Source organism: Vicugna pacos, chromosome 18 (genome assembly GCF_048564905.1).
Source record: "Vicugna pacos chromosome 18, VicPac4, whole genome shotgun sequence".
Taxonomy (NCBI): domain Eukaryota; kingdom Metazoa; phylum Chordata; class Mammalia; order Artiodactyla; family Camelidae; genus Vicugna; species Vicugna pacos.
In genome coordinates this window covers 21,571,257-21,598,543 of record NC_133004.1, presented here as the reverse complement: position 1 = coordinate 21,598,543, position 27,287 = coordinate 21,571,257, and the positions used below count along the sequence as shown (strand labels likewise).

The following is a 27,287-nucleotide window of genomic DNA, read 5'->3' as shown; positions in this document are numbered from 1 at the left end:
CATTCTTTGGCAGAGTAAATTACAATCATGATTGTAAAAAACAATTGCCCTTTGAGCTGCAAGCCATCGTTGGGACTTGCTAGGGGACAAGCAGTTCCTAGGCCGCCCTCAGCCACAAGGCAGATCCACAGGGGCAGGGCCAAAGTGCAGCGAGCCTGGGAAGACAGGATGTGACCAATTAGTCTATTTATTTGCACTGAGACAAAACACTATAATCCCGTTCAACACTGGGCTGGACACTGCAGTGACTGGCGTGGGGGGGGGGCAGGGCAGGACAAGGCCTCTGAGCTCAATTATGAATGTCCAAGGCAGAACCTTCTGGAAGACTCTTCCCTTACCCAAGGAGCAGAAATAAAAATCACATGATCATCGTGGATTCAGATTAGAGAGGACATGGAGCTGGGCCTCAGCGTGAAGTCAATGTCAGCGCAGAGGTGGGAACACCCAGCCAAGGGAGGAGGAGGGCCTCTCATGCCCGGATCACCTTCATCTCGAGAAGCCCTTTCCCACCACGAGGACATAGGAGCCCCAGGCTGGGAAGTTCTGAGGGGAGGAAGGACACCAGTCACGGAACCCCCGCCCGGGGTGTTCGTCTCCTCCTGCCCTTGGGCCAGTGCTCCCTGGCAATGGCTCCAATAGGCCACAGTAGCTCTGCACCACCCCCTCTGCTCTGGAGGTCAGGGCAGGTGGCAGGCAGCTCGGAAGGGACGCCAGGAGCACACACCGTCCACACGCACACTTCCTGGCATCAAACAGCCTCTCCAGTCTCTGCCCCAGAGGCGGAGGGACCACAAGGCACATGACTGCCCCAGCCTCAACAGCTGGGTTTCACTTGATCAAGGCCGGCTCAGCTTCCTCTGGTCCGCATCTGCCCAGGCCTCTGCGCTACAGCCCAGGGGGCTGGGGGCCTGGGGGCCTGGGGGACAGGACGCCCAGGACCCTTGGCGGCGCCTGTCCTCAGCCTGGTCCCCTGCGGTAGCTCAGCTGAATGGTGCATCCACCAGACGACTGGCGGTTCTGCTTGCTCTAGACAGTGAACCGGCCTGCAAGCCTCAGCCTCCCAGCGGCGGTGTGGAGAACAGTCCCGTTGTCCGACCGCCTGAGTCGGGAGCAAAGCCCCAGAGCTGTGTGTGGGAGACAAGCCTCCCGTGCTGTGCCCACCAAGCACCAGCCCCTGGTGGGGAGGCAGGGGCTGCGCTCTGCGCCCCAGGCTTCTGTGCGCTGGGTCTGCACGGGAGTCTGGCGCTCCCTTTAATTCGCCCCTGCATTGTTCTGACGCTCCTGTGTCTTTAGGGTGAAGTCTGTCCACGACACGTGGGTTCTTCCCTCCCAGAAGTTCGTTCCCACTTTGTAGAAAGGAGCTGGAAGGAACAGGCAGTGGAGGGTAAGAGGCCAGTGAGGGGTGTGGGGAAGCAGGGAGGGAAGCCCTTTTGGGTGCCCTCGCTCCCAGGGCAGCAGAGGAGACAGACCACAGAGCACATGCCACACCCCAGCGGCCCCAGAGGCTGGTGCGCGGGGCAGGACCAGCGCTCGGAGGAAGCGCAGGTTTCCACACAGGAAGGAGGGCTGGGAGAGCCTGCGGGAGAGACAAGAGGGGAGTAGGGGTGAAGGCCTCCATGGGAATGCTCTTCCTCACCCTGCCAGTCCAGCTGAGGAGCCTGCAGCTGGGCTCCAGGTGCTTCTGGAGCGCGAGCCCGTGTCCAGTGACCACCAGCCCCCATGGTCTCAGCACAGACCCCGGCACTGATGGGGGCACCGGCCCAGGAGGCCACAAAGCCCTGCTGAAGGCTTGGTACGCCTAACGATCTGCTAGGCTGTGTCCATAAACAGGGGGCGGACCCCGGAGTCCCCACGACCCCTCCCATCTCTGCAGTCCCCAGAGGTCTGAGACCAGCTCCCTGCTGTGCACACGGGCGCTCAGAAGTGGTCACGTCTGAGCAGGGCCCTTAGTAACCAGGTGCTGCCACAGGGCAAGGCCACCCAGCTTCAGTCTGAATGACGATGGCATAGGTGCTGAGGCCGACGCATACGGTGAGGCACCGCCCAGGACACAGCAGCACAGATGCCCCCTCGAAAGGGGAAGCTGAGTGTCTAGGGGCGGAGGTAGAAGGGGCTTGATCTTTTGGTACCTTTTCAGTTTTCAAACCACGGGAATGCATTATTTGTTAAGAAGTAGTTCAGGAAGTGAAAAAATGAAGTTCTGACCGGGTCTCAAGGACTCTGCTTTCCCTCTGGAAGTTTCTGAGAGTTGGTCAGGAACCATCTGAGCCCTGGGCCCTGCTGCCCAACATCCCTCAGCAGCAACTGCCTATCCAGGGGCTCCTATTTTTATTGCTGAAAGCAATAAAATTTCTTGGTACTATCACCCGACTCTGCTCTGCTCCCATTTCCCACCACCTGCTCTGCTGTACCTGTCGGAGACCGGGCACGCCCCGCAAAGCTCTGCTCCCGAGCCCACGTAGCACCAGGCCTGCAGGTGGGGCTCCTCTGCAGAGGACAGTGGAAGTCAGATGGCCAGGAGGGCAGTTTCCACAGGGCACAAAGGGTTGGGGCCTGGTGGAGGCTGCCCGGCTGGCGTCACATGGTCCGGCTGTACTCGATGCCGCCCTTGGTGGTGATGCTGGACCATGGCAGGAAGCTGCAGAGCAGACTGTGGGCCTGGCGGTAGATCCTGTGCGGGATGGAGCAGGGGCTCAGGTTTGCTAGTGCAGAGCCCAGGTGCTGGATGTAGTCCGTGAGGCTCCGTTAAGGAAGACTGACTGGCTTCCCTGCCCCACCCCCCAGGGCAGCACTGTCTGCAGGGCCACGTGGAGACTGTGGGCTGTTGCAGACAGCACACCGTTCTCATAGGAGGCCAAGGGCCTGCTCAGCCTCTGCAGGGCTGGCAAGTCTCATTTGACGGAGGGGCCTCCACTGTGCAAAATAATGCAGAGCAGAGCCTGGATACAAGAGGACCTTCTGGGTGAGGCCTCAGGCACATGGACAGGACTGGGTGCTGGGGGAGGAGCTTGGCAGAGCAAGTGTTCCTGGTTCTCCCCATACACTCAGTCCTCAGAGTGACAGAGCCCTGTCCCTGTGATGAGCAGGAGTCAACAGTCCTGACTCCTTGGACCTCCACAGAGACCTATCTTCACGTGAGTGAGGCCTGCAGGGTTTGGGGCCACCCTCCTCATTCCCGGATAAATCCTAGACTCATCCATTTAATTTCTCTCTCCCACATACACAGTGTTTTGGGGCCACACCCTATGACTACTAGGAAGTCTCCTGGCCCCACCCTACCTGTCAAGGGCTAGAGAGACTTAGAGAGGAGGGAGCAGGGCAGGGGCACACCTCTGGGTTACACACCTGGTAAAGAAGGTTTAAATCCAGGTGTTCAAAAACAGCAAACAATTCTCCTCACCTCACATCCTTGTCTTCCCGCCTGCCAGCACACAGCCTCATGAGAACAGGGGCTTTTGTCTTTCCTGTTCACTGCTGTGTCCTCCCAGATGGATGGATTCTGGACTAGGAGGTTTAAAACCCTCCCTTCATACCAGGCTGAAGTCCAGGGAGACCCGAGTGCCCGAAGTGTGTCTTCTTTCCCAATGTCTGCACCCAGGCTACCATTTCCCAAGACGTGCTGGCCAGGTTTCCCCACCACACCACCTGGTACCGTGAGCTTGGCCTTGCCAATGCCATCTGAAGGCAACCATGGCTCCAGCTGGCACACGGGCCCTGCTAGGAAGCCACAATCCCTCACCCCTGACAAAGAAAGGATATAGGATGGTCCAGGGAGGGTGTCCGCCATTGATGTAGAGGACGTAAGTGAAGCCATCTTTGAGGACCCCTCGTATGGAGTAGTAATAGGGGAGATAATGATGCTGCTTAAAGTCTCTGTTTTCGTAGAAATTTATTGCTGTGTTGTTAGTAGTGAGGACGTGCAGGTAGATGGCTTTGCAGTGGTCCTGGGCGGTGGTTGATATGTGATCCTTTAAACTCTCAAGTAATAGGGAACCTACAGGGAAGAGGAGCAGGGCAGGCGGGAAGGAAGTGTGAGGCAGACAAGGAAGTGATTTTGCACAGATCTCTCTGCACCAAAGACAGACTTCCCGCGACCACCCACTGCTGAAGTCCCTAACATCCCATGGCCAGATGGGGCTTGCTAGCCAAGACCCTCGGGTGTCCAGGACCACAGATGCCAGCCTGCTAGTTCCCTCCCTGGGGCGAGACCTGTAGTGGAGACTCACTGACCTTTCTGACAACACAGAGTGTTAAGTCTGAGCCCGGGAAAATGGAACAGAGAGGCTCGCTGGCTGTGTGGCTGAGTGGGATGGGAATTTGGAGCCATGAGGGCGGCACAGCACCCCGGTGACAGGCATCTGATAGATGGTGGCTGGGACTGTTTGTTCAATTATGATTTCTACTCTTAATCCAGACTACCTTGGGACAAGACATAAGCTATGTGTGTGGCGAGGAGCACAGTAAAAGGGGTTCATTCCCTAAATGAGGCTGTTTGGGAGTTATTATTAATCTGATCTCGTCACACTGGGAAAGGGGCCATAGCAGGAAGACTTGGTGAAGCATGGAAAGAGGATGGTTCAAGGTCAAGGGGGTGGGTGGGGCCGGGAGACTTGCTGGGGGGAGGAAGGATGAAAGCGGGACCTCAGACAGAGGGATGAGGGATAAGGGAAGAGACAGAGATATTTCTGAGGGAGAATCATCAGGACGAGGGAAGTGACTGGATGTGGGGGTGGGGTGGTCGGGGTGGGGTTTGAGCTCGGCTCCCCTTACCTATGCCATGCTTCCTGAACTCCTTCACTACTCCCAGGCTTAGAATGTACGCAACCTGTGTGTCAACAGAGAAGCTGGAGGCTAGAATATCTCCATCCTAAAGGAAAAGTCAGAAACAGTCAGGTCAACAGTGGAGGCACCTGGTCCCCCTGCAGAATATGTCCCACAGGCTGACTTCCCGACCATGACACCTGGGGGAATACCTGGCAGGGCTGGAGGGGACAGAAGAGAGGGCAATGGAGAACCACTCCCACCCCTCACAGAAATGAGAGGGTGCAGGTCCTTCTGTGACAAACTGCTAGTATGAGAGCACACACAAAAAGCCACCTCTCCTGGGGTGGGTGGGAGACCGGACGAGGAAGGACAGCAATGCCAAACGAGCGAGGTCATGGCGGTAAGAAGGAAATGTCTGTGCTGCATGGGTGCTCGGTGGGCCCTCACCACGTGTCCCTCAATAGCCAAGAGACAAGACAGGTGGACAAACACAAAGTGTGGAAAGTTCAACTAAAGGATCCTACACCGCCCCAGGTGGTCTCAGAGTAAAGTGGAAGGGAGGTGGGGGTGGCCACCCCAGTCTCTTGGTTCTGGAGGAGGAATTCTGGACTGAGAGAGTCATGGATCCAACCACCATGAGGTTCTCAAGTTCTTCTGCCTCATAAAGAACAAGAAGCATCTGCTGTGTACATGGTTTTTCTTCCCCACTGGAAAAGATGCTTGACGACTTGGCCTTTCTGGTCCCATCCACTGCTCACTGAGTGGCTCCCGGTTCCAGGTAGCCCCTGCTCCCCACTCCCTGCTCTCACCCAGCCCCTGTCCTCCTGGCCACAGTTAACCTGGACAGAGGCGGATGTGCCCAGCAGTCTCAGAGGCAAGGTGAGCACTTCACTCCCGGCTGACGTCTCTAAACAGGCTCTGCTTTAGCCCAGCATTGAATTCATTCAGCCTCTCATGTGGGCCTGACAAAGTGCCAGCTCTCTCTCCTGAGAGCCCAGGGAACAGAAGGAAAGGGTCCCCATCTCTGTCCTCAAGGAAAAACCAATACACTCAAAGGAGCGAAGAGATCTAATTACCAAGCCTGTGGGGCTGGGGGTCACCCGGGCACTCAGGAAGAGCTGTGGGGGAGGGGCCTGGGGAAACAAGTCACAGCAGGGTTGCAGTGGGTGGGGCAGTTTGTTCCTCAAGAGGAAAGATCAAAAAGATATTGACATTTGCTGAAAGCACCAACATTTCTTCCTTGTTTTTGCTACATCTTAGCAGTGACAAATGGAAGAAAAGAACTCAGGAGGAAGCCAGGAGAAAAAAAGTTACTCTTAAAAGTAACCAATTTTGCCGGTATCTAAGGATGGCAAAACAGGGTAAACTTGAGTGGCCTGGTCTTTCCAAGGGAGAGACATCCTTGTACTTTTGAAGAAACAGCCTCAGGCCTAAGAGAACCAGCTGCCACTGCTGGTGGATTTTCGCTCCTGGGAGTAATCAGCCCCGTGGTGGTCGGCCCGAGTACTCGGTTGCAAAGGTGATCCAAGTTACCAGGCAGAATATTGACCCACGTCAACCACGTGGCACAACGCGTTTGCAGCTGTGGCCTCACGTTTTACATTTAGGGCAGGATTTGCTAACCTGGTGCCCAAAGACCTTCACCAGTTCTTAGACAGATAGATCTTGAAGGGTCTATGAAGTTAGATGAAAAGAAATTATATCTTTGTTTTCACACCCTCTAACTTCAACAGGCCACAGCAGTATGAGCAGTTTCTGTGACGCTGCCACCAGTAGGAGTCACAGACACTTCCACAGTCCTGACAACATCACAGGTTCTCAGTGCATCACTTACGCTCCTCCCTACTTCAAAACGGGCAATGAGCGTGAGACCGTGGTCAAGCCTTGTTACTTAGCGCATGTCTGACTGTCATGAACGCACAGCGAGAAATGAACTAGGTACAAGCATCGCACACAGGGCCCCCAAGAGAAAGGGCCGCAGAGCAGGCAGTGGGGCCGTCACGAGCCCCCGGGGGCCTGTCCAGAAACGGCGACCACCAAGTCACCACTGCAAACACTCACCTCCTTGTGTATCTTGGTCCTGCTTTTTATTTCAGCTACGATCATTCCCACAATGGCGCCCCTGTAGGTGGCAGCAAGGGAAAAGAACTTCTTGTTGGAGGTGATATCACGATACCATGAGTCTGGGTACCTGAGGAGGAGACAAACTCGGGTGAACCTGCCAAGGGTCAAGTCCAACCACTGTTGTGCTGCAGACAGTGGGACCACAGGGGACTCCAGGCTGCTCTGTCCCTCACTCTGGGTTGACAAGGGGTCTGCCCATCACTTGGTCTCCACCAAATTGTCACATTCTCAGAGTATCAGCTTCTTAAAGTAATTATCTGTCCAGATGGGACTGGGAATTTCTGATGGGAAAAATGATCTTACAAGACACAGAGACAAGAGGGGGAAAATCCATGAGAGCAGTGCCTGGAGGGGCAGGTGGAGGAGTTAAGACAGATGACCCTCAGCAGCCCGCGGGCAGTTGGGTGACTTCCAAGAACTCTGTGAGACTTTTCCAAGACTAGGGGAAGTGGTGTGGGGAGAGCCAAGTGCACAGCTGAGTAGTATCTGAGTTTCGGGGACAGGCCCTCAAGGGCAAGGTGTGTCCAGTACCGCTAGGGCTGCTCACCAAGAGCCCTCCGAGGAGGGCAGAAAACAGACAGTGACTGCAGAGCCCCGGGACGCAGTGATTAACAGGCAGACACAGCCACAACCAAGGAGATTCGGACAGGAGGGTGTGTGGGTCTGTCTCCTAACGGACATACCAGGTTAGCCCAGGCTGCCTTCTTGAGACCAAGAGATGGAAGAGGTCCTTGGGCCCTCAACAGAGAGGTGCTCTGCTCAGGTCTGCTCTGTAGAGGACACTGCCCATCCACTGGGAGATTCCATAGCACCTGAGCATCCCCAGGCCCCTCTCCTGGTCCTCTCCACACTCTTGCCTTCTGACCCCAGGAGAGCCAGGCTGGTGCAGCAGCCAGGACATGGAGCTGCCACCACATAGCCCGGAGGGACTGCAGGTCTCTCCACTGTGTCTGGAACCTGAGGCCTCAGGCCCAGGAAGTGGCAAGGAGAGGAAGGCAGGCAGAGCACCATGGGGCCACAGAGGCCCTGCCCACTGTGGCTCTGCCTGCTCCAGGCCACGCTCAGCAGGACCCAATCCATGGACTTACTGGCTTACTCTCCAGTGGTGGGACTGCTGGCTTGAGAAGAGTTTACTTTCTAGCCTACGAAGCCACTGCCAGCCTACACCCCTAGACAGCTGTGAGTTCACACTCCCATCAGGGACGCAAGGGATGCCCCCCACCCCTTCCTGCCGACGGTGGGTTAAACAAGTCTAAGGCTAAGGCTCATAGAAATGGGATGTTAGGCAGGATCTTATTTATTTTTAATGTTTAAAAGTTTGCACTATTTTTCTCACTACAAAAGCTCTATGTGCGTATTACAGAAAGATGTGGGAAATACAGACAAGCAGAAACGGACAAACCTGTAGGTGCTAATCATCCACTCACCCAAACTACCAGAAACATTTGCTACATGGTGCACCTCCTCCCAAGCTTTTATCGCGTACATGTTTTTAAATAAAAGTGGGATTGTGATACACTCTGGTTTCTAGTCTACTTTTTTCACTTAGTATCTCATTTAAAAAAACTTTGTCAACAAATATACCCCTGTGACAGATTTTTTTTTTCCTGGCTGAATGATACTGTCTTTTTGCACACACATACCCTGATATATGTAACCAATTCATGTGAAGATACTTAAGTTGCTTCTCAATCTTCTGAACATTATAAGTAGCACTGCATTGAATATCTTCTTAACTAAAGTCTCAGCAAAGCCCTTTAGGGGAGCTCTTCACATAAGGAACACGGTGACGTGCAAAGAGCCCGATCGCAGTTAGGGAGCAGGGCCTGGAGTCCCCGGATGGGCGAGGTCACCCTGGGCCTTCACAGCAAGTCTTCCAGCGTATCAGCACTGGGGGATCTGTGTACATATGCCCCAGCCATGCCCCCGCCCCACCATCCGCAGCTGGGGACAGCAGGCCGCTCAACTTACTCGATGGGGAACCAGTCGCCACACAGATGCTTCACAGTGTCTATGTCATCGTGGCAGAGGAGGCGCAGGCTGACCTCGCTGAGGGCACTGGATGGCACCACCTCTGTCATTCACACCTGCAGGGAGAGGGGCATCAGGAGGGCGGCCGCACCCCCTCACCAGTCCACCCACCCCATTCCTTTCTCCTCTTCATACCAACCTGTGCAGCAGGCGAGATGGGAAAGCACACACTGTACCCAAGGATTAAAATGTCCTCAGTAACCATGCAGTGTTTCCCCCCACCACGGGTCACAGTCACCTCTACTTTGCAGGTGAGGAAATTCAGGCCCAGGAAAGCCTGGCAGGATGGGGATCCAGGGTCCCCTCGCTGCTCACATGGGATGCTCCAGTGCCCCACAGAGGGCAGTCTGCCTCTGGCCTGTGTTCTCTTTCCTCCTTGCCCCTGAGCTGCCCACTGAGCACCTACACCAGCCCTGCTTCTCCCTGGCCAGGCTCCCAGCTCTCTCACACCTGCTCTCTGTCCATGGGGAAAGCACACGACCTGCCAGCCCGATTTCTCCCAACCATGGCCAGTGGTGACTGCCATGGAAATTCAGGGCTCAGCCCCATTTGGCGCAGCCTAGTGGGGAAGCGGGGGGCCCGTGACCTGCTGGATTTCCAGGGGAAATGGCACTTGTTGGGTGGGCTATTTCTCCTCCCCTATGCAGCAAATGAAGAGCTGGGCACAGAAAAAGAGACTTCGAGAGAGCAAAAATTCAAGTCAGGGGTCATCAGCTCCATGACTCTTAAATCAGGAAACTATATTCAATCCAGGTTGCTGACAGAGCAGCCTCTTGTTGCAGTTAAAGGAAGGCCACGTGCTAGGCCCTAACAAAGCACCCGCACCCCCAAGACTTAGTGACCGAACGCCAAGGAGAAGTCGAACCTTTTCAACCTTGAGATCCCTTAGTCACACCTCTCCCAGGGGTGGAGCCCAGCCTCTCCTAGTGCCCCCCGTGTGAAATACACAGAGCCCTCAGGGTTCCCGCCTAAAATTCTGGGGCTGAAGCTTCACAGGTAACACCCAGCACAAGATCAACCACACCACAACTGACAAACACGGAATGGGTGGCATTCTACAAGACAACTAACTAGCCTGGTCTCTTCAAAAAGTCTGTATCATTTAAAAAAAAATATACTAAAAGAAACAAGGAGACCTACAACCAAATGTGACATGTAAACTCTTACTGGAAAAAAAAAAAGCCAAACAACATTTTGTAGAAATTGAAATACGGGCTGGACAGCAGATGGTGTTATGAAATTGTTCTTAACTGCCTTCGATGTGGAGGGTATAGTGGTTACGTAGACAGTCTTAGGAGATGCATGCTTAAATACTTTGGAGTGACGCATCAGGAGGCCTAACACTAACTTTAAATGGTTCAGAAATGTTTTCAACTACTTAGGAAGCAAATGTGACAAAATGCTATTATTACCTGTTGGATCCAAGTGGCAGGTTGATATAAAACAGGAACTTACTGTCCATGCATTCAATCTTTCTATATATCTGAAATTTTTAACAAACATTGGGGTTGGGGTGGTGGGAGCCTGAACTTACCTAAACTGACCCTAGAAGTCATAGTTCTGGGAGTGGGCACCGTGAGGGTCCAGGCGATGCCCAGAGGTCAAAGGGGGCCCAAGGTCAGTGACCTCCTGCTGTCCTGACCCTGCTCCTGCCTGCTTCCCAGGAGACACAGGCATTTCCCTGAGGGTCCCTGGGAAGGCTATGTCCTAACCTGTCACCCGCCAGGGGCTGAAATCTACCCTGAAGCTTGACCACAGGGCCAGTGGGACAGCTGTCAGTCTCTGAGCCCTAGACAGACCCTGGGATGCTCTGCCTCGGAAGAAGGGCTCCTTCAAGGGTTCGCCCAGGGTAGGCTGACAGGTCTGCCACTGTCCCCCATCCCTCCATGGCACCAACCAACCTGAGGGTGACCACCTGGGGTGGGGGTTTTAGAGGCCAGGTCCACAGGCTGGAAACATCATGGTGACCTTGAAGCAGACACGGAGTGGGCGGGGAGGCAGACGAGGTGGGAAGAGGTACTGCAGGAGCTCCGTGGCCACATCAGACCCTAAGGGGTGGGGACCACGCCACCTCAACACAACTCTCCGCACAGCACGGTCTGAGAGCAGACATGAGAGAGGGACCCCTCGCTTCCTTCTCCTGGTTTCCAGTCAGCGCCTGGGCACAGCCCACGTGCTCCTGTGAGGCGGGGCCCTCATGTGACCGCCCCGGACTGCTTGCCAGGGAAGGGGCCGTCTTGCCCCACGGAACGCAACCGCACAGCTCCAAGAGCAGGACCAAGCCCAGCGCCGCCGGGGCAAAGCGCCGCTTCCCCGGAGGTTTCTGCACACGCCCCGCTGCGCAGGCGACCCCCCACCCCCACGACGGCAGATTCCACACACACACACACAAAACCCTCTAAAGGCACCAACGGAAGGTGTTGTTAATCTTGTTACGCACGAGAATAGCACTGGGATTGCACAGAAAATGTCCCTGAAGAGATGCACACTGGGGGCAAAATGACAGAAAGTTCTGGAACTGAACTTAGTGGGAGCGAAAATGGTGAAATGTTAATAACTGTTGGACTCGACAATGGGCATGCCACGTGGATGTTTGAAAATGTTCCTAATTAAAATTAACCACCAACCTATCAAATTTCTCCACAGAGGCTGAGCTTCTGTGTGGACACTTCTCCGCGTGGTGCTAATGCCCCTGACATTCCGCACGGTGGGCTCGGGGCGGCGCCTTGGTCTCCACACACCTGCTCTGGGGCCAGCACGGCCCCAGGGTCAGGAGCCTGGTTCAGAGCGTCATGGGTGCAGGGAATACCACTTGGGATCCAAATTAACCAACCTCCAAACTCCATGGAGGTTTCAAGCAGCGACAGTGACACCCAAGTGCAAAGGACACTGTTTTAGAAACTGGGACTGAAGCTGCCCAAAGTGCGAAGTCTTGACCACCAGGCCAGTTTGGGGCAGCGCCCCTCCCCTTTCCCTCAGGGCTGAGAACTGGGAAATGTAGGAACCCCTGTCAAAGCCTTTGGGACAGTCAATAACCCTACACCATATGAGAAGACTCCTGAGACAAGGGCCCTCCTCTCCCAGTGGCAACTGCCTTCAGGGAAAATTCTGGTAGACAAGCCCAAATACATCACCTGCCCAACCCAGTGGCCAATCAGGATGACATATAAAAACGCTGCTCAATGCCCCAGTGAGGACACAACCTCTGCTCTAAATTGAGCAAAGGAGTGCAAGTGGGAGCCCACTGTGGGCTCCCCCAAAACACACCTAAAGTGGAAGCAACTCAATAAAATGCATCTATCCGCAGAGTGGATATTTAGCACTGATACCTGCTACAATGTGGATGAACGCTGCCAACAGGATGCTGAGTGAGAAGCCAGAACAAAAGGCCATGCAATGTCCAGAACAGGCAAATCCATAGGACAGAAGGCAGATTAGTGGTTGCCTACGGTTGGGAGGGGGGTTGGGAGGCTCGGAGGATGATGGCTAAGGGTGTGGGGGCTTCTTTTGGGAGAGGTGAAGATGCTCTGACACTGAACGTAGTGACATGCACAGTTCTGTGAATACACTGAATGGTACACTTCGTGTGAACTGTATGGTATGTCGACTGCACCTCAACAAAGCTGTCACGAAGAAAACAAAAACTGAGGGCACGGGCTAATAGCTCAGTGGTAGAGCACATGCCTAGCATGCAGGAGGTCCTGGGTTCAATCCCCAGCATCTCCGTTAAAAAAAAAAATTAGTAAAGAAGAAAACAAAAACCAGCCCCAATCTTGAGAGAGAGTGATTCTCTAGTGAACACATGGATAAAAAAAGATTCTTTTTGAAGGAAGTCACAGTAGATTCCTGAAAGAATTAGCTTTCCAGCCCACAAGTCAAACTGCAGGGGCTCACACTATTGCCCTGCAGATGCGCTCCTGCAATGGGACTGGCCCACATCCCACCTCCCTGGGCCCCACCTCTGAGCCAAGCCAACTAGGGTCGGGGAGGGGGTGCTCTGCGGAAGATGAGGCTGAAGGTAGGGAGGCTGGTGGGAGTCACAGACTCACAGAGATGAGGAAGAGCTGTCAGCCCACCTGGCTCTTGCTCCAGATTTGGGCCAATTAGAATATTTCATATTCAAATAAAAAAATCTTTCTTTGGCTTGGAGTGTGTAAGAAGTGGCCAAAGAAAGTTATCAAGTCTCAACCAAGTGCATCTGAGTTGTCTGTGGGTTTTCACAGTGTAGTTGCTTAGGTGATTATGAGAAAGGAAAGATCAAGCTCAGATTTGCCTCTCTGGGAAGTCAACACAAACCTCGAATCACCAGATGAATCTCAACTCGACTCTCAGCTCCAGCGTTTGACCTGTGCTGGGAAACTCCATGTTGTCCTCTTCCGCAGAGAACTGGTGGTTCATCTGGGATGTGATGGGCTTAAGTCAGCCTGAGAAACAGGGTGACAGGACTGCCTGCCCTGAGCATCCTTGGCAGAGCTCTGGGTGTCTCCTCGGCTGTGCCCTACTGCTTTCCTAACCAAGAGCAACATGCCCTGAGCCCCCAGGGAAAGGAGGGGGAGGACAGGACCCAGTCAGCTCACTCCCACCAGTCTCTCTACCGGAGTTGGCAGGAAAAGTGCAGGCAACCGACAAAACCAGCTGGCAGAGCCCGGGGTCTGGATGGCCACACACAGGAGGGAGCACCTGGGGAGGTGTAAGTGCCAGGAAGCAAGGCCTTGACCTCTGGTTCCTGAGGCTGGGGGCTGACTGCAAAGAGGTAGGGGCGGGCACTTTCCGAGGGGACAGAACTGTTCTGATGGTGATGGTTACATACACAAACATCTACGTACGCACGCAAACACATATATACACACATTAAACTCATTGGGTACATCGTGTTGCATGTATATTAAACTTCAATAAAGTTGATTCTAAAACATTAAAAAAATTGAGGTTTGATAGAAAAGGGAGAGATTCATAATAAACAAGCATCTCTTTCTTATCTCTTGGGTTTTATACATTCCTCCCTACCCAGTATCCTTGGGATAAGGCTCTTGACCCAAGGGGTAGGATTTTTAACCTGTTCAACTTTCAGGGAAAACACTGGGCTCTAAGACACACAGCTATTGTGGATTCTAGCATTTCTACTGAAAGTACTTCCATGTTTTCAAAGGCCAGTTCTTAACTTTATTTTCTTTTTCTTAGGGGGAGGGTAATTAGGTTTATTTTTTTAGTGGAGGTACTGGGGATTGAAACCAGGACCTTCTGAATGCTGTCATGAACTCCAACGCTGAGCTATACCTTCCTCCCCCGGCCAGTTCCTTAGATGACTTGATTTAAAAATAGGAAGACTTCTCATTTAACTAAGGGAAAATGCAGCATATTATAGTGCCTAACCTGTCCCACCACAACAGACAGGCATGGAAAAGGAGACAGGAAGGCTCTGGAAACAGAGCATGTGGCACCCAGGTGCCGTGAGAGAATGGAACAGTGTCAGAGAGGGCGAGTTCTAGATGGTGGCGCTGCAGGCAGGAGGCTGGTGTGGCCCGTGGCTGGGCCACTGTGGGGGGAGAGGCCAGGGGACTGACATTTAGCACCTGTGGGGACCCCACTTGTCCATCCAGAACCTTCAACCAAGTACCGATCTCCTATTGCCATGGGCTACCCTTCAGGGCTTAAAGGACAAGGCTTCTGAACACACATGAGAGTAGAGACCAGCGGGTGAAGCCAGAGCAGAGCCCCTAAGGCAGGCCTCTGTTCCAAGCCCCAAGGTGCCGGTGGACGGGCACTGAAGCCAGGCACATAGGCCATCTTTTGGCACATTCTCCCACAAAGACACAGACACGTCTACACTACAACAGCAGGGACACACTGTACAGGAGAATGTGAAGCTCATCTCAGTTTTTAAGTTACAACATGAAGCTGCAAAGTTCAGGCTGCAGTGAGAGTTCTCTTCAGGTTTCCTGGGTCTGTGTCCTGTCCTTGGCCTTAAGGGGTATGTAAGTGGACCAATTCTAGGAAGGACAGAAGCCAGATTCTCCAAGATCTGATGAGGGGGTGTGCCTGCTCACCTCTCCATCTGTCCTTTTTCCTTCCCCAGACCTTATCCCTGGGGGCTATCTGAGGGCCTCACCTTCCTTCTGGACTGAAGTGACCTCTCAGGTCCCTATACTGAAGGCTGCTGTTCCCTGAAGACTCCACAGTGGCTGGAAGGGGTGGTACCTCATCACCTGGGTGTCCCCTCACCAACCACATGTTCCAGGCACCTCTGAGGGCCCAGCCAAAGGGACAGAGGGGAAGCCAGCATCCACAGGAGCATCTTCCATCCCCCTCCCACTGCCAAGCGTTGGGGATTCAGAACCTGGTGGCTCAGAATGGGACTGTTCCAGTTTCTGGAGGGGTTTCCTGGCACTATCATGATGCCCATGGACCATTCCACTCCCACCCAAGTAAGAAAGCCAGAAAACAATCCTATTTCCTGGAAACCACTCCCCTTTGCAGACAGTGTCTTGATGCTCCAGGTCCACAGGGTCTCTTCTTCAAAGACTGCTTTTTGGTCCCAGACAAGCCATATTTAACTTTTAAAACCTGCCCCCGGCCTCTCAATGGCTTGAGAAGTGCTCTGGACTGCACTCCTGACCTGAGCAGACTCCCAGTGCTCAGGCACGCCGTGACCACACTGCACCTCCCGTCGCCCCTAAAACCCTCCCTTCCTTCTCTTCTTTAGCTCCTGTTGGTTCACAAGGGTCCTTTCTCCTTGCCAAGCCTAGGCCACCCTCCACCTGTGCTCTGGACCTGTGCCTTCCATGTACTCCCAGAGCCTGTAGGGATGCTGGAGTCACCGTGACCCTGGGTCAAACCCCAGTCCCGCTGTCCACTCTGTGCTTCAGCTCTCATATCTGGCGGGGAAGATAAATGAGACGGCAACTTTCAAGGGCCACCATGGTCCCTGGCCCAGCTCCACATCCCCTCCCTCCCTGGCCCAAGCACCCTCTTCTCCAACATTTTCAATTTTCTCTTTCACACAACGCCCCTCCGATGGGCTGTAAGTGCATCGTGCATGCGCTCCTGGACAAGTCTCCCGCGCCTGCCTCTTCCTTCCATGAAACGGCCTGCGGTATCGCCTCTGCTGCCCCTTTCCTGCCCCGTTGCCGCCCCACCTGCCCTTTGGCCTGGCTCTGCTCCAGCACGTGGTGACAATGCACTGACAGCTTCCCATCTCTGCAATCCAGCAGCCTCCCTCCAGGATCACCTCCCCTAACTCACTAAAGCTCACATCACCCTCAATCCCCTTCCCGGACCCTGGGCTCCCTTCACCCATGACCCAGCACAGCCCTGGTCTTTCCCGGGTGCCCCAAGCTGCTTCTCCAGCAGAGCTTCAGGGACTATGAGCACACACTCGTCCACAGCACAGAAACTAAAGACCACTGGCCCTGGCGAGTGCGAAATTCTGCAGACACCAGGCTTATCAGCTTCAAAAATCCAACAACAGTGGACTCTGAGCCAGGATGGATGATGCAGAAAAGAAGAAATAAGCCAGTGATGAGTACAGGACACTGCCTTGCACATCAGTAAGATGGGCTGAAGAGCTCAAAGTGGCATGTGAGGGAAACAGTGAGCGTTCATCACCACTCGTCTGTTCAAGTGAGCAGCTGCTCGTGAGGGAGTGAGCTGTCTCCACAGCAGCCTGGGCTCCCTCCCAAACCTCAGAGTGGGAGGAACATGAATAATTCACTGGGTGACCAGAAACAAACACCCAGCACTCCAGTTCCCAACAGTCTCCCTCTTAAAACCCACTCCATCACGCTGAGGGGAGCTCATATATTCGTCACACACAAAGACACATTCCTTCAAACACAACCTGATAACAGTGGAGGATTCCACTTGTGTAAAATTCTGAAACTGGCTAAAGGACTCACTGGTGACAGAAATCAGAAGGCGGTAAAGGGGGGCACAGACGAGACACTGAGGGGGCGAAAGGCAGCCTGCTGCCCAACAGTGACGTTCCATCTCTCCTTTAGGCATCAAGCGGGTGGATCTGCATGCTTCACATCCGAGCACTTGGCTGCATGTTAACTATCCTTCAGTTTAAAAATAAGTCAACAACAGGTGGTCGTGGAGCACTCCCAGGCCCAGCCCATTCTTTCCACTGGGCCAAAGGTTCTACATCTCTCCCCGCCAATTCCATATGGAGACTTCATTTAGTTATTTATTTACCCCAAACAGTACTGAGAACCCAGACCCTGCTCCAGGTACTAGGGTCATAGCAAAGAGCATAATGGGACATCTCCAATTATGGGGGGGGGTCCCACTGGGAGTGGCAGGGTGCGTGTTTTTCTGCCTAAATATGCTCAGAAACCACTCTTTCTCCTCAAGGAATCCTGTGGCGAATAGTACATCGGTGAACATGAAAAGTGCTGTCCACCAGGCTGGGCAGGGAGGGGCCACCACCACTGTGGGAAGTGATGCTCTTCTCCCTTGGCCACAAGAAAAGGCAGGGAATCAATCCCCTTGCATCAATCAAGATGTTTTTCTTGACTATTTGCTCTGCCTCCCCAAATTGAGTTCTGGGAGGCGGAACAAAGAAGAGGACTGAAATGCTCCATGTGCTCCATGTGCTTTGGGTCATGCCCTCTCCACAAACAAACAAAAGGGATCATTGATTCATGAGTTTCTTAAAGGGCCTGTGAAGCAGGAGGCAGCAGAGTCCAGGGAACGGCAAGGCTTCTAGGCCGCACAGATCTGGGCTCAGATGAACTGCCCAGCTCTGCCTGCTGTGCGTGGGCCCTTGGCCACAGGGAGGGCTGTTAAGTGGGGATGGAGATCAAAGCCCTCATATGACACGTGCAAAACACCTGCCAGGCACTGAGAAGGAAGCCCTCTGTAAAGGGTGCTGACTGCTGGGGGCCAGCAAACTTCGGGGACCTGCACCAGGAACTCGGCCATCACAAGGTGCTGGAGGATGAGAAGGCAGAGACAAAGTATCTTGCACCTCAGGGCGTCCTGCGTTTACATCGTGTCCCAAAATGAGACAGATCTTATTTTGTTTTAAATTTTATCTTACTGTTTTGCTTGTTTCCCTTACATCCATGGTAAAATGATCAGGTGTGGAGGGCTGGGTCCCTGGCCACGTGCACATGTGCCACCCGCAACCCCCATGCTCCATCCAAAGGCAGAATCCCGTGGTTGTTCCAGGGACTGATATCAGAGCAGAACCTGGAAGGAGATCTGGATGTGGGTGGGAGCCCAAGGACTGCTCACCTTCTGTGGCCCCACTCGGTCAGATCTGGGGAACAAGAGCCCAGGTTTGGGGAGAGACGAGCACAGACAACGGAAACAGAGAAAAGAACATGACCTGGGAGAAAAAGGGCCACTGAACTGAGGACCAGAGACATGGAGCCAAGAGCAGACCTCAAGGGCCCCTTGCCTCAAAGTTTCGGGCAGGTCTCTTCTTCCTGGAATGGAAGTGAGGGTACAGATGAGCACAGATGAGCCCCAGCCGCCAGCCCGCACGCTCCCGCTGCAGGATGCGATCAGAGCTCAAAGCGAACGGAGCTGGGCCTGGGATGGATGGGCCACAAGGACGGCTGGGGAAGAGGTGCCTTGGCCCCGTGGCTTTTTAATCTGGGATCTTGGTCATCTAGGACAGGGCCATGAAGAATGTTAACTTTCAGATCAGATGGAGGGACTGGGTCAGCCAGTTGGGTTTAAAAACAAAACAAACAAAACCACCTGTAAATACTATATTTGGGAGCTGGGAGGGTGGTAAATGTATGCACTTACCAGTAGTAAAATGTATGTATTACATGCACATCCATGACTGACACCTGAGAAAGGACCCTGCCGAGGGCTCCAACCCCACTAAGAGCGAGCTGGTCCTTCCACAGAGAACTTCAGTGGCTGTAAGTACCCTCAGCACTGCCTGGGGCACAGGGTGAACCGGACAGAGGGTCTCAATTTGAGGGAGAAAAGCAAAGCTACAGGGGAATCAGGTTTCAGAAAACTGCCTGCCCCTCATCGCTGCCCCTTCAGTGAACTAGTCCCCCATCTCTGCTTTTTCCATCCCACTCTGTGGAGTTTTATTGTTGGATGGTTTTTTTTTTTTTAATCTCTGCTTCTCCAGGGCTGGCATTTAAGATCCTTCAGAATCACAAAGATATTAAACATGAAAGTGGGTCAAATTTGGTATAAATTAACACATGATCATGAGGTTAACTTTTGTAACAAAAATGATTTTTAAAAAGAAGTTCAACCTCCTGTCACCATTTGCCTCTGGAATGATGGCAGATGTCTGTGTTAGAGTGCTCACTTCTGTATCATTTGAGCTTTTTTTTTTTTTTTAAGAAAAACAATGAGCTTGGAGGGTTTTTTTTAATCCTCAGGGGGGAAAAATGAAGGCTTTCAGGTAGTATGTGAAAATTATGAATACACTCTTTAAATTATAATAATCTCACGGGCTGTATTCAATTGGTAACAACTTGGGAATTTCACAGAGTCTCTTCAAATTATAAGTAGAATGGTTACCCACTGTGCCCCCAAATAGACTCTCTTCGTGCCAACTTTTAAACTCCCATACCCTTATGACCACTGGTCCAGCCGCGCAGTTTTCTATACGTATAGTCCAACAAAAAGGTTAAAAATGGGAGGCCAGAGGAGAAGCAATAGGGTAATCTGAATCTAAGAGTAGAAAGCGCAACAAATTTCTGACCAGCAAAACCTTCTAAATAGTTTACAACTAGAGTCAGAAAGAGTCATCTTCTAAAAAGAAACAAGTTTAAAAAAAGTAGCAAATAGCATTCCCACCAATGCTAGGGAACGATGGAAATATTGTTGCATTAACACTTTCCAGATAAGAGTTCTTTTCAGTAGCTAAGGGACAATTACCCAAAGACTATTTTATAAAATCAAGTTGCTTTCTTCTCAGTTATTTTTAAGATGGGGCTCAAATTTCACTCCTTTGCTGCCCTATTTCAGGAATGTAGGAAACAAAAAAGAGGAACACAATTTGTCTTTTAATAGCAATAACTATACAACAAGAAACAGAACTGAAAGAATTTCTTGTTTAATGTGGTCTCTTAAAAATGACAAAATACTTTTCTCTGGTCTTCCTGTGGAAGCAAAGGGAATAAACATTTGTCCCTTCCACAACCAGCTTCTCTTTGCTTCTTTACAACTATGAATCTGTATTAGAATGTCTATTTCTGGCATCAGGGCACAAAATGCCACGCTGTTCCAAGGTCTGGGGCTTACAAGTTGGCAATAAGAGAGTCTATTTTGGGGCACAATAGGTAATCATTCTACTTATAATTTGAAGAGAAATTTAAAAATCTTTACATTGTCATTCTCATAGGTGGCCCTTGCCACCGTTATTTGGAGTGTTGGGCTCTGCTTGAGCAGGAAGTCAGCCTCAGGGGAAGAGATGGGGAATCTGAGATAAGGACAGGATGGGACTAGAGACTGGCCCTCATTTGCTGTTACTTCCCCTCTCCCTGACTATCCAGGCTCGGTCATGTGTCTGCCAGCCAGCTCCTAGAGGTCATGTTAAAAAGAATCATATTTAGGGAAAGAGGCCTGATTCTGGAGTTACCAAAGGCACTCACGAATATTTGCTGAATTAAATTCCACATTTGAATTTAGCCAGATAGAGACCCAGGACTTCAGTACTGTTTTGCAAATCAGCACTTTGCTTGAAAGCACTGCTCACAGACAGAAGCAGAGTCTATAGCCCAAGCTTGCAAACAAGGAACTGAGGTAGAAAAGCCATGAGGGTTTTGTGGATTCCTTCCAGAAATGGACTGGGGTTGGGGGGACACTGGAGGTATGACACAGAGATGCAGGAGCCACCATTCAAGAGGAGACACTGCCTGATAACCAGCCAGCTTTCTATTCTAGAAGGAGAGCTGTCACCAACAAAGAGAGACCCCTGGGCTATCTTAGCTCTGCCCTGAACTCAGAGCTCCGAGGAGTTTTCTCTACACTGTGTTCCCTGTGGCTGCTGCAAGGTAAGGAATGCTGTGTCCACCCAGACTAAACAAACCTCGGGCTGCCAGAGGGCAAATTTCTGCAAGTAGGTACACTAAGGCTGGGACACTGCCCGGCAGAGCACCTGGTCAGCAATGACAGCATCACCCTTCTTAGGCCAACTGTAAGTGTCTTTTATCCCTCAAATCCAAGAATTTTCTTCCATCCCAGCCAGAAGCAAGCTGTTGTTGAGCAACTTCAACAGGTCATATCTGAAGTCTATGACGGGGTGTGGTTAACACAAACATGGCGACAAAGTCACTGTGAGTTACAGCTGGGAGAGGCTAAAGACAGGATACACAGAGACCTTCTAAAAAAGTGTCTGTATCTTTTATTCTGGCCTGTTAACACCACACCAAGACTTGACTGCATTACTTACAGGTTTTAAATGTCTTCGTAGAAACCCAGCACGTGTGCAAGCTCAGTGAGATGGAACTCCAGCAATTTATAACCCAAATGAGACAGAACACACCACTTTCTCAAAGGGCCAGATTGCACGTTAACTTCAACAGGTACAGGCTCCTAGAATAGGAGAGATGAAGACCTATGTGTACTGCCATGACTGATCTGCGCATGTGTTAAGATGACAGGGACTTCTATTTCAGCCACCCTTGAGTTTCTTCTCTGAGCTTAAAGCAATACAGGGATTTTTGAAAAAAGAGAGTATTTATTTGTATTGCCTCAGACCCTTTTAATTCAGTGTTGTTCAAAACCTCCCTTCTTCCCACCCTGCAAACCAGTACTATTGGCTAAAGAATTTCTAACACTTGTCTGTGTATCACAAAGTGCTACATGGAGTGTGGTATTTCTGTAGAGGACCTGGAGTCACGGTGACTTTCCCAATTCACTCAGTTAAGCATTAACTAGAAGTTTTCTGCCTTTAGTGCTCCTGTAAAATCTCTGCAGCCAGCAACAATGTTCTTTCCAGTTCTGACGCTCTGATGAACACCAACCAGTTCAGGTACCGCAGAGAACTACTCTGTGGGGCTGTTATCCTTTTCGTTCGGAACAAATGAGTAACAAAATGGTATGGCCTGAGGATTTGGCAGAGTGAAAACTAATCAATGAAACAGCCAATGCCTCATCTCCAAGTCCTGGGGTCCGACACCCACTGGGCACACAGATATTTGTTGTTAGTGATCTGGAAAAGGCTCAAAGTCTTCCTGAAAATCTTCCCAGGGTGACAAACCACAGAAGCTACAGGTTCCCTCTATTCCTTGGGACATGCCTGACTGGGCAGAGGAGGGCAGAGTTGATGTAGGAGTCGGCATACTACCCAAAAACATAAGAAATTGATTTGTCTTAACCAAAAGGCACAGCTGAAGGAGTAAGACGCGGAGACGATTCAAAAGCCTCAGGCTTTCAGGAGTTCACAGGAGGACAAACAACTCGGCGAATAACTACAGTCTGTGCAACAAGTACCAAAGCCCAAAGCAGAGGCAGGGCCAGGCGAGGTGGCGGCAAACCGCTGAACTGTAAAAAGGACAGGCTCTTCACCTCCCGCGAGACCGGCGGCTAGTAAGAGGCAGGTTGCCCTCTGGTTCCAAATTTCCCCACGAACTCGTCCTGGGGCCTGGCACGGAGGCGCCCCGGGCAAAAGGGTGGGAAGCGGGCCCCTCCGCAGCCTGGGGCTTGGGGCCTCTGCCCCCTCACCCCGGGGAGATCGAGCTCTGAGGTGGCCCTGAAACCCCGCGGAGAGGTCTGGGCTCTGGCTGGCGTGGGCCGCGCCCTGGCCTCCCTTGAACTGACTGTCCGTCCCGCGCTCCGCCAAGTCCGCCTCGGGCCCCCTCGCCCCGGCGGGCGCCCCAAATGCGCTCCCACCCGGGACGGGAACTCCTCCCCTGCCCTCCATGATCCCCGTCCCCCTCCGGGCCCGGCGCCTCACTGCAGGTCCGAGCCCGAGGGAACTCACCTCGGGCGGGAGCCGGCGGCAGCGGACGGCGTTGTGGGGCTCAGCGCATCCTGGGGTCCCTGGGAGCCAGGAAGTGGGGCCGCGCGGAGCCCGCGACGAGTTATGTAACCGGTAGGGGCCGCAGCCGGGACGGAGGCGGCGGCCTAAGGCACTTCCGCCTCCCGCGCCAGGCCGGCGGCGCAGATCGGAAGCCCATTGGTCACCGGAGCCCACATGGGTCACCCTCTCCCGACGCCGTCGCCGCCATCTTAGGAGTGGGCAGGCCTCGCGCGAAGCGGGATACGGAAAAGGCGGGGGCGCCGGCAGTGGGACAGGGGGCGCGTCTGCAGGGGGCGCGTCTGCAGGAGGCGGGCGGGGCTCTGATGGCCGGTAGATGCGCGGAGAGAGGGCCGGCGGGACCTGAGCCTGGTGGGCGTGGACGCCCCGGGCGCGGCGGCGGTGATAGCTGGCAGGCTCCGGCTCTTCGGGCTCAGCTGAGCGTCCCCCGGGTTTGTGGGAGACCTGGAGGCTCCCGAAGACGGGGATTGCTCACAGCCCTCCAGTTATCAGCCAACACTCCCCTCGTTTGGGTTTGGGGTTTGAGCTTTTACGTTCCGGCGGCTGGCGGGATGTCGAACCAGCGAAGCGTGATTGGGTGGCCCGGCCGTCTAGTTGGCGGCGCCACCCCGTTTGGCACCGGACGTTGGCCGGCAGCCAGAGCCCAGTCTTTGCTGAAAGGCAGTTTACGGCTGTCGCTGTGTCAGTGGACAGGGGTCAGTCGCCCTCAGGCTGCAAGAGGGTCTATATCACAAGACCTAACTCAAGTTTTGTTACTAAAGGACCCGTATTGAGCAAAATCTGATGTTAACTTTAAAGAAGAGATTTAGTCTTTGCCTTCAAATAACTTACAGTCGTAACATAGCCAAAGGATGGAATCGGAACGCTAAAATGATCAACCCTAAAAGGATTTAATTCATATCCAAGAGAATAAATGTTATCACACGTCAAAACAGTCTAAAATCACACTATCTTATAAATACTAAATACATATTCTTTAACATTTTGACAAGGAAAATGTATCTAAAGAGGTTAGAAGTTTTAAAGGTAATTGGTATAATAGATCAAGAGTAGTGTAACAAGGGATATAAAACAAGGATATTCTATTGTCTACATAATATGTTAGCAGTTGCTGGACTCTTGACTTGTATAAAGCAGCCTGTATTTATATTTCCTTTTTGTAACAGTTTCTGAAGTTCCCACTTTTTTAAAGGCTGAAAAATCATGGCAAAATGAAAATGAATTTAATACCATTTACAACTCTGTAGATTTACAGTTTTAAGTGCTGCAAACATGGTACTGTAAGCAAAGGTGCTGTGGTAAACCTGTTTGGGTCCATTCAGGACACTTCAAACACTCATACAATTACGTTTAGCATATCACTATTAAATTACAATCAAATTTGTAAAAAACAAAAGCTTTAACATAAATGAGGATAGAAGAGTCAAGAATGAGGTGGGTATAAAATGCATACTTTGAAGTCCTACATACTTTCTAGAGATGGGCTGCAAATTTAGCTCCAGTCTTTCCAGAATCCACTTTGAAGAGAGCTGATTGCAAGATTCAGCAAGTCAGCGCGTCAGAGGTGGCTTGTCCCCTGGTATCCGTTGTCTTCCTCTTCCTGCTCTTCCTTCATCTTTTTAAAAAATAACTGCTTTATCAAATCTTGTAGTAATAGAAGCGCACCCCCTATAGCAGGCAAATAGCTGTCAACCTAGGCTTACATTTCTTAGCCTCCCTTAGCAGCAAGGCGAGGCTATATGCCAAAGTTTTTACCAATGGACAAGAGTAAAAGTGATGTGGGAAACTTAAGTTCTTCAGCACATCCTTAGGAAGAATAATTGGTTAAGTTAGGTAAAATGTACATAGGTGTTTGCATTATTGTTTCAAATACTCAGAAGGTTTGAAATTTTTAAATTAAAAAGAGATTAAAAAAAAAGAAAATTGCATGTGTTCCTCATGCTTCCTCTGTCCATCCATGGAGCATGAAGGCAGCAGTAAGCCCCTTCAATCACACAGAAGAGGCAAAACCCTTCCGAGGTCCTTGCTACTCAAAGTGTGGTCTTGTGGTCCAATAGCATCAGCATCACCTCGGAGCTTGTTTAAAATTCAGACCCCCAGGCCTCCCCTAGACTGAATCAGAATTTGCGTTAAACTAAGCATCTGCATTGAACAGGATCCCTATTTGATTCTTGGGCATATTAAAGTCTGAGAAGCACTCTGTAAGTGATGGCTGAGTAACAACATTCTGCCAATTCTAGGATTTTATGTCGAGCACTTATAAGATTCATTGTCAAAACTGAGAAGGGCATCTATATCCATTCAAATTTTACAAACACCTCTTAAACACAAATGAGAAAATAATGATAATTATTTCTCTAGGGCTTACTATGTGCTGGGCACTGTGCTAAGAATCTTACACAGGATGTCATTTATCTTCAGGACAATCCTTTCAGCCAGGTACCATGTGTTAGTACAAGGGATATTTAAGGTAGTTGTCCTCTGAAAAAAAATTCCACCCTATCCCATTGTGTTGGTGGTATTGACTCAACCCACAAAATGGTCCCTAATTGGCCTAACCAGTTAAGGTCAGCTCCTTCTCCCTTGGCTCAGTGATTGGCTCAGATAACCCAGCATGTGGGAAGGGGCATCTCCTGACCACAGGAATTGGTTCAGGAAAGGTCTAATCAACACCAAGGTCAGTACTGATTGGTCCTCCAAGTTTTTGCCTTCCTGGTTTCTTTTTCTCTTTCTATTTTTGGTGGGTTTTGAGATATTTCTTCCACTTGATCTATCAGACCACTAACATTATGATGACCATCCTCTCCTTCAACTTATCTCCTGAACACTAATTTAAAAACAAAACATACTTTTCAATTCCAGGAAGTTTTGCTATGATCAAATCTCCTCCAGTCATTCGTATTTGGGTAGAGCTGTCCTCTGTCTCCCTCAGAAGTGATATTTCATCAAGAGCTGCCTGGATTTTTAGATGGAGGTACTGGGGTTTGAACCGAGGACCTCATGCATGCTAAGCATGTGCTCTACCACTGAGCTATATCCTCCCACTCAAGAACTGCTTATTCTGAGAGTTCTGCCTGCTCCTCCTCCCTCTCAGTGCCAAGTCTCTTCAAGTGTACTATTATTTTTCTCTTACCTCCTCCTGACAGTTTTTACCCTCTGGCCATGGGTCAAGCAGAGAGATACCTAGAGGCACAACCGTGGGGAGAGCCAGCGGTCTCTACTGCTGTATTCTAGCCACATTCCAAGCTGACAAGAAGCAGCAGTTCTCCATGGAGCACTTGAAGGGAAGCCCTCAATTCCTGCCTCCTCTCAGCTGCAGAGCCCTCTCCCAGCCCCAGAGATGGATAATCGGGCACCTCTGGGCCAGGATGAGCAGCAAGCTACCGTCTCCACATGTAGGCTCTGCCCTTCCCAAACCCTGGCTAAACTACTGGGCTAATGATGGAGATGATACACACTTAGTGTAACAAATAAGAATTAACTTTCTTTGTAGTTCCACGAGTTTCCAAGGCCAAGATCTTTCCAGAAATTAAGGAGATATTAAGCATATTAATTTTCACCTCTCCCTCTCTGGTACCCAGGCTCTCATCTTGCCCAAGAGGAACAAAGTCAGATACTGCTCTTTTCTGCCAACCCTAGGTGATCACAGCCACCAGGGGCCCTACTCACCACTGTATCACATCACTGCTGTATCATAGATGGACTGGGGTTGAGGAGGGTGGAGTAGCAGGGGCCAGGAATCAGGTTTCCCCACCAAAACCCAGACATTCAGGTTGTAAGCGGCATTGCCACTAAAAACCTTGCATAAAAACCCACACACATTTCAGATAATTTCCTTAGGTAAAATTCCTAGAATGTTGGTTAACTTTTGTTTGAGGTTTTTTTGGGGGGGTAATTGAGTTTATTTATTTATTTTTAGAGGAGACACTGGGGACTGCACCCAGGACCTCCTGCATTATAAGCATGCACTCTACCACTTGAGCTATATTCTCCTGCCACCTCCCTGTTAACTTGTTTTTAATTGACGACATTTTCAATTTGAAAACAAACCCTACACTGCCTGCCAGAAAGGTTTTACTACTTTATTCTCACACCAAGTGTGAGACGCCTTCTGTCCCCGTGTCCTCACCAACATGGGGTATTATCCTTCATTACCTCTCTGCAATCTAAGTGAAAAAGTTCTCATTTTTTTAATGTGTATTTCTTAGTACGTTTGACCGCTTTTTCCTACCTTTATTAACCATTTATATTTCATCACTATATGATTTTTACAGATGTAAATACACTTTGGCTTTGGTTTAACTTGGGGGGGGATTTTCTGACATAAACACTTTTGTAGACGTATGTATGCCCATGGTAAAAATTTGAAAGCAGAATAAAAGGATATAGGGTGAAAAGTAAG

The 27,287-nt window shown here is 51.3% G+C and overlaps 1 protein-coding gene across 3 annotated transcripts; it reads right to left on the bottom strand.

The window, feature by feature from the left end:
- Positions 1-1,225: 1,225 nt before the first annotated feature.
- On the bottom strand, positions 1,226-23,045 carry NAA60 (N-alpha-acetyltransferase 60, NatF catalytic subunit). 3 transcript variants are annotated; one of them, XM_072942562.1, is made up of 8 exons: positions 22,829-23,040; positions 21,296-21,438; positions 8,860-8,975; positions 6,826-6,955; positions 4,771-4,867; positions 3,760-3,994; positions 2,412-2,734; positions 1,226-1,361 (listed from the first exon to the last, which is right to left on the bottom strand). In XM_072942562.1, the coding sequence occupies exons 3-7, from the start codon at positions 8,967-8,969 to the stop codon at positions 2,578-2,580; spliced, it is 729 nt and encodes a 242-aa protein (XP_072798663.1). In that variant the 5' UTR covers positions 8,970-8,975; positions 21,296-21,438; positions 22,829-23,040; the 3' UTR covers positions 1,226-1,361; positions 2,412-2,577. The 3 variants fall into 3 exon arrangements, with proteins under 3 accessions (XP_072798663.1, XP_072798664.1, XP_006204374.1); XM_072942563.1 differs by lacking the exon at positions 21,296-21,438 and having other exon boundaries at positions 6,826-6,886; positions 22,829-23,045; XM_006204312.4 differs by lacking the exon at positions 21,296-21,438 and having other exon boundaries at positions 22,829-23,033.
- Between the last annotated feature and the right edge of the window lie 4,242 nt (positions 23,046-27,287).